This window comes from Daucus carota, chromosome 3 (assembly GCF_001625215.2).
Source record: "Daucus carota subsp. sativus chromosome 3, DH1 v3.0, whole genome shotgun sequence".
Classification (NCBI taxonomy): domain Eukaryota; kingdom Viridiplantae; phylum Streptophyta; class Magnoliopsida; order Apiales; family Apiaceae; genus Daucus; species Daucus carota.
In genome coordinates this window covers 48,939,255-48,951,908 of record NC_030383.2, presented here as the reverse complement: position 1 = coordinate 48,951,908, position 12,654 = coordinate 48,939,255, and the positions used below count along the sequence as shown (strand labels likewise).

General features: G+C 33.0%; 1 protein-coding gene and 1 long non-coding RNA gene across 3 annotated transcripts in view; both read right to left on the bottom strand.

The window, feature by feature from the left end:
* Positions 1-12,654, bottom strand: part of LOC108215264 (uridine/cytidine kinase UKL1, chloroplastic) — a 56,290-nt gene that overhangs the window by 42,799 nt on the left and 837 nt on the right. The window contains exons 3-14 of one of the 2 annotated variants that reach the window (XM_017387681.2): positions 12,568-12,637; positions 12,322-12,440; positions 11,665-11,761; positions 10,200-10,279; positions 9,820-10,014; positions 9,147-9,230; positions 8,980-9,040; positions 8,122-8,182; positions 7,579-7,672; positions 7,413-7,485; positions 7,174-7,256; positions 6,667-7,089 (exon numbers count right to left, since the gene is read on the bottom strand). In XM_017387681.2, the coding sequence (XP_017243170.1) occupies positions 6,943-7,089; positions 7,174-7,256; positions 7,413-7,485; positions 7,579-7,672; positions 8,122-8,182; positions 8,980-9,040; positions 9,147-9,230; positions 9,820-10,014; positions 10,200-10,279; positions 11,665-11,761; positions 12,322-12,440; positions 12,568-12,637 (1,164 nt within the window). In that variant the 3' untranslated portion in view covers positions 6,667-6,942. Of the gene's footprint in view, positions 1-6,666; positions 7,090-7,173; positions 7,257-7,412; positions 7,486-7,578; positions 7,673-8,121; positions 8,183-8,979; positions 9,041-9,146; positions 9,231-9,819; positions 10,015-10,199; positions 10,280-11,664; positions 11,762-12,321; positions 12,441-12,567; positions 12,638-12,654 lie in introns of those variants that run through there. The other variant, XM_064089241.1, reaches the window with a different exon arrangement.
* Positions 3,482-5,570, bottom strand: LOC108213890 (uncharacterized). The gene is made up of 2 exons (XR_010290527.1): positions 5,162-5,570; positions 3,482-4,497 (listed from the first exon to the last, which is right to left on the bottom strand). It is a non-coding gene; the product is annotated as an uncharacterized LOC108213890 (long non-coding RNA).

The following is a 12,654-nucleotide window of genomic DNA, read 5'->3' as shown; positions in this document are numbered from 1 at the left end:
TAAACTTATAAGTAAACTTCTGGTTTACTTCAAAATCAATTTCAATTATGCTTATTATAAATTAGTGGAGAATCTTTCCCCAAATTACTTCCAGTGCAAGGAATTAGACTCAATATTTAACGGCACTTGATATCTCAATGTGATAATCATATCAAATTCCATTCTTCAATTTTCTTGGGAGAGTATAATTACATGCTCTTCTGGAGTAAAATTTACTTGAGAGAGTAGATAAATATATATGCCCTTCGAGAGCCTTGTGCATGCTCTTCAGGAGCCTGATATATGCTCTTCCGGAGCTTTATACTTTGTCTTCCCGAGTCTTATATTTAGAAAAACTATAATGAGGCATCCTATATAACCTTCCCTTTGGATGACTCATTTTAGATATGAAGTATTGATACTAGTCATCTTTATATCAATTGAGAGAAATATTTCTTATACACATAATAAGAATATGACTTAAAGTATTTGTAATGTCAGGACCATTGCTACGATCATGGTTGATATCCACTAATTTTCTACTATTGTCATATTATGGTACGATATCATTTGTTACAATTCATAATCTTTTCATCAATAATTCAAATTTAGTAAGCCACATTTAATCACGATATCAACTCATGAATTTAACAACCCAAATATTACATCAATTCATATCATTGTATCTGCGGGACACAATATAATATTTATTCAATTAAAATCTATTATATCCAATATTATACTATTCTTTATATAGAACCATCCTTCAGGGGTATTATATCATTTTGGATAAACTCATAAAGTGAATATTATACTAATATATCATTCTTCTGGAATGTAATCAAGTGTTTAAACATATTATATACTCTGTTGACATCCTTCATCTTCAGAAATTAAACATATCAAAAAATGTGTGATAAAAAATAAACTAATTTTATTATATAGACAACTTCTGGTTGTTATTACGTGCAACTTCTGGTTGCAATCATATACGCAATCTATTAAAAACAATGTTAAATAGGTGTTGTAGATAATACCAACATTATTTAGCTCAAGTGGGGAAAAAATCACTTATACAAATCCCAAGTTTATATCACAAAGGCACATAGTGATTTTATCATTTACCAAGATATCATATAAAGATTTCGAAAATATCACGTACTTAAAGCATGCATAAGATGTAATACACTTTAATAAGTGAGCAAGACAACTTAATACAAGTGACATAACGTGCGCATAAGCCATCTCTTTCAAAGCATAATATATAAAGTTTTGACTATTTTAAATTTGGGGTGTCCTTAAAATAGAAAGATTAAATATGGACATGAAGGACCTTTGTAGCATATATTAATGTGAGATACATAGACAAAGACTAGAGACAAGGTCAGATATAATTTATATAGGTGTGAATGATATGAAACTTTTGTCTCTAACAAAGAATATTAGCTAAGTCATTAATTAAGCTTACTACTAATTTAAACTCATATGAAATAGATAATGACTTGAGAAAAATCACCTTTTAGAATAGAAAGGGGCACATATGACTCATGACCTTTTAAAGATTAGAGCAACATATTATCTATTAATGATGTAAAATATTTGGATTAGTGAGTCACTAAGAATTTATGTTTTTTTTGTATTCATTTTTTATAAACTGATCACATATACACAATATAAATTTGTCTCACATCCTATTTATCAAAATAAAATAATATAATGTACGCAAAAGAGAACGCCAGTGAGAATCATCACATATTAAATGAATTATACACATATTTGAGAGTGACATAATATATAAATCGATAGTTATCCACAAAAGGTAATCATCAAAATTATATATAAAATATGATCGCTAGAAATATAATATGACTAAAAAAACATGATTTTCATTTAAAACAAGTTTCTCACAAATTTTCAGATTTAAGAGAGCCGAGAATAGAGATCCAAAATATTTCATCCAATTTCAAAAAGCTCCAAAATAGTCCAAATTAATTTACGCAAATCCAAAAGTAAGTATTCAAAACAATTTATTTAAATCCAAAAATAAGTATTCAAAACAATTTATTTAAATCCAAAAATATCCAAATAATGTGTTTAAATGCATAAGAGACTAAAGCATATGCATATCGATCTATACTAACTCCAAAAACTATAAACATCAACATATCCAAAATCGATCTATTCCAAAAGCAAACTCTAAAACATGTAAACATATAAAATGATTCAGTTTATGCACATCATGAATTCACAACTTACATGTATCACATCAAAAATATTAACTAGTTTAAGTTTTAGAAAATTAAGGGGCTATTCCAAAATATCCAAAATCTCTCAAACATATAGTATAGTATCATAAAATGTAAAGAATGGTGAAAGGAGACTTACCTTAAAATCTTAAATGATCAAATCATTTGAGTTCATGATTCCTTACTTCAAAAATGTCTTTGAGAGACCTTTAATATTGGAAGAACAATTCACTCCTCATGGCAAAAACAATGTGCAAAGCGAATCGTGCTGATAAGATGTTATGAAATAATATATGTAGAAAGATAATTGAGAGAGCTAGATAAGAGAGAAAGGAGTAGATTTCATTGTATTGTCATATGGCTAATACAAATGGCCTTTATATAAGATTACAAGTGTCTATGACAAGTAAACTCAAAGGTCTAGCTAGTGAAAAGTCAAAAATCTAGCTACTGAAAAGCCAAAGGACATCCACATAAATATAGTATTTATAACAATCTGACAGTTTATCAACCGAATTTTGGTTAATTCAATCATTCCTCTTGCCATAAAATACACGCATTCATCAAAAGCTCGCGAGGTTCACCGCCCAAGATTCCAAAATCAACCTACCATTCTTGGTGAAGAGTCAAGACAAAATCAACCTACCATTTTACCAGGTATTCTGTTAAATAAACTCGTTAATCTTAAAGAAATAGCGTAGTCATGAATTTGAAAGCAAAAATATGATTTTTTAAGCTACTAACAACTCTTTAACATAACCAAATTAAAGTTGGCGGAAAGGACGAAGTATAGGTTTGCTCCCCTGAATATATAAAAAAGTTTCCAACTACAGACTCTAGTGTTGTGTTTGGTTGGAGTGAATGAAAATGGAGGGAATGGATGAAATTTGAACTCTAATTTAGTTGAATGTATAATAATTTTATTCCTTCCACTATTCCATTCTTATCATCCTTAACTAGAGTTCAAACCCTCCATTTTGTGAAGGAGTGCTCCATTCTCTATAATACTTATTTTATAACCAAATCTTATCATACAAAATTTGTACTCACTCATTTTTTTCCATAGTCTTCCCTCCTGCATCTTATTATTTATTTTATTTTTACTCATTTCATTCCATTCACCACAACCAAACATAACATAAAAGTAGTTCTATGTACATGATCATGGAAGAGGTGATTGAGGTGACTAGAACCGTGTGTCGAAATAAGGGGAACATCAACGTTTCTAAGCAAACAGAGTAATGAAAAATGTTAGGTATCCAAATTTTTTTTCCACATTTCACGTCTGATCAGGTATCAGCCACATGGATCCTGCAGCTACATCAACCTAATCACCAAATTAATCATCTTAAATTGATACATCACTTGTTTAAAAACATTTTTGAGAAAATAATTTGAGGTACCTATCATTTTCCAACAAACGGAGAACTGGTGATCCGGCCAATTTACTTCACATGTAGGTTTGAGCAACAGATTACCGGTACACAACTTGTAAAAGAAAAGAGAGAGAGACCACTTGTACACAAATTAACAAGGTAAACGAATATTGACAGTCTGGCCACATTAATATTTCCTAATATTATGCCATTACTTCATTTGCTTCCTCAATTCTTCATTCAGGCATTTGAGATGAAAGCACATCTTGGTACCAGTAAAACAATAAGGAAAACCCCAGTACTCCCTATCCTCGGAAACCCATTTCCATCCCGTGAAGCCTACGCATTCCTCAGCAGGATACCTCTTCTTGCACAACAAACACCTGGACTTCACCTTGTCTTTGAGTTCTAACCGGACCCCAGAATTCATCGTTATATCGTCTTTTCGATGAAAACAAGTGGGATGCACATCATGATTCCCCTGCGGATGAGAGTCATCATCGGGCCTGCACCGATACCTAAACCCTCTTATGTCTTCTCCGCATGCATCACAATACGAGAAATCTCCGCTGTGGTCAGAAACCTCAGCGGTTATACCATCATACAATAAGAACTCGCAGTGGGGGAAGAACTTGTGCCATGCAGGGGGGTGCGAGGGTTTGAATTTATAACACACTCGGTGAAGATAGAAGGAACAGTTTTCGTATGGACACCTGAGATATGAATTGGTGTCTCCTGGTAGCTTACAGCCATAGCACTCGTAATTAGGGTCGGGGGCTTTTGAGTAAAAACGTAGTTTGTGTCCGGGATGGCTGACATGTGCCTCGTAGAGTTCTCCGTCCAGCATTTCTTTGGTTAACTCTTCGTGTTCGCCCATGGTGCATGTGACTATATATCTACATAAGAAAGTTCCCAAAAAAGATATTGTACTTTAGAATTCAGTAGTTTAAACTTTACATCCTTAAATTCTGGTGATGATCATCTTGAACTCCAACAAACGAACATTTCGAAATGTTATACGGCTCCTTCCACTCAGTTATATACAATTTTTTATTACTTTACACTTATTTTAAAACTTATATATATAATTTCTTCAAAAAGAAAAGACTTACATATATAATGTAGTTATGGAACTTACTTCTAAAAAAGTTTTGACTGAAAAACTATATTTTATAAGAATTTTTAAAATATGTGTGAAGCCCCGTCCAAAACATATATAAGAGAACGGAGGGAGTAATATATATATAGACATAAATTTAGTTTAATTTACAATAATACATACAGATATAATTATATAATTAGTCTAAAAATATAAAAGATATATATAGAAATTGCGGAAAAAGCTTTCTTAAATCACAATCACTCATTAATTTGTAAGTTTAAATATATGTAATGTAGCTTATTTCTTTAGTTGGTATCTGAAACAACTCTACTGAGAATCGACTGAGCGACCGGTATATATACATGAATAAGCCAAACAAAACCAAGCACTTGTCGCTATATATAAGTGAAGTTAAGATATTTATATACAAGTTTGAGAATAGTTGGAAAGAATCGTACCGTTGAGAAGAAGCTGCGAAGTTGCAGACCGTAGAACTGCTTGAATATGTTCAGTGTGCTGAGATCACTAGCAGTAATTTCTTCTCCGTAGCTAAAATGAATACCCTTTAGCCATCAGATCTAATTGCGTTTTATATTATGAAGATTAAGGTTGATGACAAACCATTTAACATTTCTAGGCACTCATGGTTCATGACGTTCTGGCAATTAGAATAAAATATACATGTAACCTGCAGGTTGATCTGGAGATGTTGGCAAGTGGCTAAACTACTCTCTGCTGGTGACTAAACTATGTGATCATAGAATGGCCAGTACCTATCTACCACCTACTATCACAATTAAAAAGAAGGGGTTTTCCTACAGCTCATACATGAGATATATTTTGTAGGTATTTTTCAATCACCGGAAAATTGACATATATGCAGGTGAAAATGACATTATAAATGGCTCATGGGGATCAAACTACCTCCCGGTACATGGACCGCCGCATGACATGAATCGACATGCCAAGCTGTCATCTAAGATGGTAGGTACACAACATGTCAGGTCATTGTTTTTTAAGACTAAAGTCAACTCAAAACTTCGAGCGCTTTTTTAAATTGGTCGTAAAAAATAATTCTGGACAACACATATTCTATTATTTAATTCACGCTTCGTTTTGCACCCTTTTAACAATCCGTCATTTGAGAGTACGGTTAACGTTAACAAAGTCTAAGGGTGTAGTATTATTTTTCCTTGATTTCACGTAAATATAAATTGATTTTTTTTCTAAATTCTCTTTCTTTATGTAAAAACTCGGTAATGCAGTATTTTTTCAATGGGTGCGTGAGAATATCTCCAACCATGAGAAACCCTTAGCCAAAAGCTCAGTTGGTTTCTCAAAAATAAAATTTATAGCCACGTCTTCTAAAAGCGCGCTCCAACCATACTAAGCTCTTATTTATAATTATAGTCAACCTCCTATGCATGGCTAATTTGTCGAACCTCTGCAGATTTGTAAAAAATCTATCGAAAGATTACACATCATTTATTACCATATTCAACTGATTTATTCTATTTATAACAATATAAAATATTAATAATATGCTATTTATTATCATATTGAACTGATTTATTATATTATTATAATAGTAGTAATCAAATTCGAGCCTAAGTTGGTGGTTAAAAAAAAAATTCAAACCTAACATTAATGAATAAAAAGAAAAAAAAATAATTGAGCGGTAAGTTTCTAAGAACACAATAAGTTGAGTGGCAAAAAAATCTATTTTCCCAATAAAAAAGTAACGAACTTGTCAAAATATGAATTATATAAATATCTTAACCGGCTTCAAATTGCTTTGGAAACAATTTTACTTTCTTAAAAAAACAGGTTTAATTGTTTTCTAATAAATTTCACAATCACCACATTTAGTCACCTCATAGATGTATTGAATTTCCATTTTTACTGCATATAAATATGCACAAGGTCGGACTCCCCAACCAGCCTTACTGCCTGAGTCCTGAGATACAAGCCAAAATCTGCTCAAACTTTTGTTAAGCTTCCTTGAAAATGGATCAGTGCATCAATTGGTTGAAAATGTATCAATGCGCCAATTGGTCATGCACTGAAAATGGAGCAATGAAAATCAAACAATAAGCATATCTGGAGCTCATTACTCCAAAATAAGTTATAATCGAACACAAGAACACAATATCACATATGTGCATGAGTTGATCTCCGTTCGTAACTTTCTCCAAACATTAAAACCAAGACCATCAATGTTAGTCACTCTTTTGATAAATCAATCATCAGTACCGAAGTAACGATCTCCGAACTCTCCCATGCCTGGTATCACACGAAACTCTTCATTCAATGCTACATCAATCTCTGAAGTGACAATTTTAAGAGCTGGAAACCGTTTGCTGACACAATGTATTCCTTCTGGGGCCTGTATAATTCCAAAGCAAGAGGAATCAGTTTTCATGGGCATTTTTAGACACATTCATATCTATGAACAGCTTTTAACACTTACCGAAATGAGGTTAAGAAATATAATGTGGGACTCTGGAACTCCTTTCTGTATGAGTAGTTCAATTGCCTGGTTAGCCGAATTGCCTTCACGGAGAGATTAAACTTGTTCATTTACAAATGATTAGGTAAGATATATAGGGAGAAAAAAAATAGGGATGCAGCAACACATGCTTTCTTAGTTAAAAGCAAAAGATAAAATAAAATAACTGTTTTTTTATAAGATGAGTCCAACAATATTACCGGTAGCAAGAACTGGATCCAAGAGCAGGACATGTCGTTCTGAAATATCTTTTGGAAGTTTTTCATATATAAGCTGTCAAATACATACTGTTATTATCTATACACTCCACAGAGCATTAAAATCCACAGTAAAAAGTTTTACACAATATAACTAATGTATAATTACCTGTTTCCCGTTATCACCATCACGATGGATTAGAATTTTCCCAATCTTTATTCCTTTGCAACAAGCACGCACAGCATTCTCCATGCTTTCACCACTGTATATATAAGCAATTAGAGGATTAACCTGATCAAACAAGATAGCCTAATAATTGATATATTTAAAATTATAACTAATAAACAAAAAATAAAAAAACATATTCAAAATTATAAATGCTTCTAAATTCTAATCAAGGAAAGACTATGATTCAATAAGCATGGCAATAATGATGTGGATTAAAGTGTATGTGCATAACTTATGCATCTTCTTGATGTAACATTTATTTATATATAAAAAAAAAGGTTTCTAGTAAAACAGTGACAACTGTCACAAGGGACTAAACCACTGGTAGCTAGGCTAAACAATGTCAAACGTTCATGCATTCACTGATAATTCGATGGCCCATGGCCGTTATTTGATGATATATAAGTGTCCTTTATTGCATGAGTAACTTTCAGAATTTCAAACAGAATATCTTTTCTCAAGAATTATAAACTCAAAGCAAACCTTCTAACAATCGAGACTCCGCATAATTTTTTGCAAAAATCAACTCCAGTATATACTGAGCCTGCAATTGAATTAAATGTATTTGTCAACATAGCCAATGTGAAGTGAACAACATAAAAGTACAAGTGTACAACAAAAGAAGCGACTAACATCTCACATCCTATAATAACCACAAATAGAAGTGCTTAGAAAAAAATTTGGCACTACGTCAATTGTAGGCATAGAAATCTGCCCTATTAAGATTAAAAAATACACAGCCCAATACTATAAGTCTATAACCACATGATGGAAATGGTATCAAATTACAATTGTTTCCCAAATTAGAACAAGTACAGAAACAAAAACAATGGTAGCATAAACAGACTACAAATTTAATTTTAGATATATCCCGCAGACAAGATAGATATTTTTTCTAAAAAAGAACGGAATAGAGAGCACCCCCATAAATCTTTTTCAGGCCAGATCACCTGGTGTCTGTTAAAGCATACATGCACCTGTGCTTAGGTGTAGCATTTATTTCTTTAATACAATTGAATATTGCATGCTGTTCGTCTTCTAAATAAGCATCACAAAACAGCAAAAAAGAAAACCTATGCGACTCAGATCTTACAGACAGGCATTGTCCTTGTCAGTCAATCATGAATGTGATACAAGACTTAGAAAATCGAGAGATTCAAAAGTTTTGACACTCTCAATACAAGCATTAAGCAAAATGTAAATTCTATATATTTGAACTTCTAGAGGCCTAGCAGAAGAACCCGAGACTTGTATTATTGTTTAACAAAAAACAGAGACACATATAAGACGGTTGGGCCGCGATCAAGAGGCATAAGGTTGAGATAAAATTCAGTCACTGACCAGTGGGAGTGACCACTTGTTTCTCGGTAAAGGGTAAGTGACCAAGGCCATGCTCCACAACCTGAAAAATGAGGTAATGTGAGTCTAACATACAGACCTAGATATTTCAAGTGCGGAGAAGTCCAATTAATGCATTTCCATTTTGAAAAAAATAAAAAATCAAGTACCAGGCGTATAAGCCGATCTGAGTAGAATACAAAATCAGTGGTTGATATCTCCTGATCCCGAATCAGGGTATGCATGCCTCTAATCTGTATCACAAAATCAATTACTAAAACATATATAATTTAAGAGGATAGAGTGAAGAAAAACTCAATTAACTAATATAACATATATACACACCAGACATGCGCACATGTGTGTCTGTCAACTGTCGGTGGGTCATGAGTGAGTGTGGGTTTGGGTGAATATCACATTAATAATGGGCAAAATTTAATTCAAGACAGTTGTGAAATATCAACAAGGACTAATAGTACAGGGAGCTCATTGTTTAGGCTGGAAGACTTGGTTACTTCAGTGCCTAAATAAAAACCCTAGCATTACATATTTACGTGGCACCCTTGTTCTACTTCCAGTTAATCTGTAAGAGGGGCAGGCATCAAGTAAAATACATGTCAGTAACATTGTACCGAGTGTTAGTTCTTTTTATCTATGCCTTATCATTTTAAGTTGGTCTTATCGATTATCATTCATGCAAACAGAAGTCAAGAGTTCAGGCTCATCTATAAGATTAACAGCGATAATAAAATAGTGCATCAATTGTTATGAAACTGGCCGCAAGGCCTGTATAAACCAAAGAAAAAACATGAGTACAAAAATAGAGAAGACAATAGAGCATACCTGGAATGTTGACTGAATAACATATACATTGGGATAAATTTTGCACAGTTCATGCTGTCCAAGCTTTGTGTGGATATGTTGAACAATCAAATCAATCGCAACATGGTTATCACCTCCACGGGGAATAATTACATCAGCGTACTTTTTTGATGGCAGAATAAAATCATCAAAAGCAGGCTTCACAAATTTTGCATACTGCTCAATAAACAAGAATGACATGAAATTGGACTTCTTAAAACCAGTATTGCTTGTACTAACACAAGGTATAGCATACTAGACAATAAGTGAATACAAAGCAACCAAAAATGTTAAAAGTACAATACAAAAGTAATAAAATTAACAAAAGATATAGTAAGCTAACTATACGAAGTAAGTCTTGCCTGTTCAAGAACAGAGTTAACATCCCTACCCCTCTCAACAGTGTCCCGCCGTATTCTACGAGCAAGCCTCACATCAGCATCTGGATGTTGCACAAAAAGTAGACAAAACGATCATTTGGGAACATAGCTACTGATTTATGGTAACAATTGCTGAATGGCAATAATGTCCACATATAATAGTATAAGTATATTGAATAATAATTAAAACTATTATAAATAGAGAATAATGTTCCTGAAATTACCTCAACATACATAACTGAGGCAATACAATAAAACAAGTGTATTATCATCCATGGGAGTAAAGAGGAAACAAAATCAAACAATATATTACCGTATATACAAATATACTAAATTTATTGGCTACTTACCTCGGATATGTATGTATGTATATCTTGTGGTAATCACAGAAAATCATTCTTCACCAATGTTGTGGGTATGCAAGGGTGGAGCAGTAGACAGAAAGAAGGGTATATATTCAATTTATATAGGTTATATGCATGAACATAGTCTAAAGCTGTCCAGAGTTGCATTACTTTTGTATATATTTGCACTTTCACTTGATGCATGTGAAACTCATCCTAGGCTAATATGGAAGACAGAACCTAAAATAAATTAAGAAGAATAACAAGATACAAAAAAGATTATCCATCAAGGCAAATGAACATAACCCCGCCCCTAAAAAAAATTGCATGCCCCACTGTCAATGAAGTTACAACTGAAAGGAACTTAAATTAACCCCACTATAATGTCGCACTCTTTTCTATTCGTGCGAAAAAAGAGAATATGATATTATTCTATTTCTTGTGGTAGTTCAAGCCATTCATAAAAGTACATGGGGTAAGACAAAATCTGATGGACCCTCCCTCCACGGCCATGCCTGTATTTCCCTCTTTCAACAACTTTCAGTTGAGATATGCAAAATACACACACACACACACACACACACACACATATGTATATGACAATACTTAAAAAACCGGTTTATATTATTAAAGATGCAAAATGTTACTATACTTAACAAATCAGGGCACTTAATATAAGTACGTTCTACATGGTAACCATGTAGAAATGAGATCTTATCTCAATAACTAAGATTTACATTTCACAATGAAAGGTCCACAAATCAGGCTGCATCCCTTTGCATCTACATTTTCCCTCTGAAAAACAACTTAAATAAATTATGCAGATTGGAAAAGAGATAGAAACTTTAAAGCAAATCTTGGTCTACCGTCCACCCCATTTATTTCAAAAGAAAACCAAACTAAATAATTGAAGGATATTGCTTAAGAAAATGCAGAAATATAACCACGCAAATAAAAAATGCAAGTGCAGCACCAAACAATGGTGGTTGTTACTTGTTGTAAGTGAATGCAACGAAAAGATCCGGAAATAACGAATAAAAGCAACTAAAATGATGAGATGTAGAAGCTGTAAAACCACCAAAAGGGAAAATTTGACCGCTAACCTGTGTCAACAAAAATCTTCATATTCATCAAGTTACGAACACGCTGGTCATGGAATACCAATATCCCTTCCAATATAATTACATCTGACACATTTACCTGAACAAGTGCACATTATCTATTCAGAAAAGAGAAGAGATAAGCATACTGATATATCAATTTAGAATACAAAAAAATAACTTCATCGATCATATATATCCAAAAAGGTAGAAAACATGTAATTGGCAGGCTTTCACGCAAGTTAGATGGTTTACAATTTAGTTCCTTCATGCAAAAAAATTATTATATAAGATTTGATATTGGTTTGTTGTAAATTACTTAAAAAAGTCTCATCTTCCAGAAATAAAGATGACATATACGAGTACATTGTGTCTTACTTAGGTAGTTTACGTGGTTTATACATAATCGTCTACTTAGCAAGATGAAAGTTCCCAAAGCAAATGAAATACATAAATAACAATTGCAGACAGTAAATCCTCATGAGCTGTTACCACAAGTCCACAACACGCGAAATTATATATTCAGGAGCTTCATGAGCAGGAACAAGGAAAACATCCAAAACATGTTACTTCATGGACATAAGATGTAACTTGATCTGAGTTGGTCAGCCAATGAATGGCTTAATTGCAAGTTGCAAGAGCACATGTGCAGAGTCATACCTGCCGGAAAGAATCTTCAGACTTGCGATGTATCTTAAAGTCATATATCGGAACATGTACAGACTGTCCAAGTTTGAGCTTCTCAACACACTCTAAAAGCTGCTCTGTGTCAAATGCATCTACACAGACATTTAAACTTCATTAATGCACATAAAAAAGTTTCCTGATCAAGGCACAATTTGTGCCAGTTTAAAATTACCACAAACTTAATATACTTAACAACAAAATTTCCTGTAATAAAATTACCTGGATGATCAAAATTATACTCGTGCACACGTTTTGATTCTTCTGGTGTCAAGCCACGGTAAAAAGAGTCCTACAGTACCAAAATTA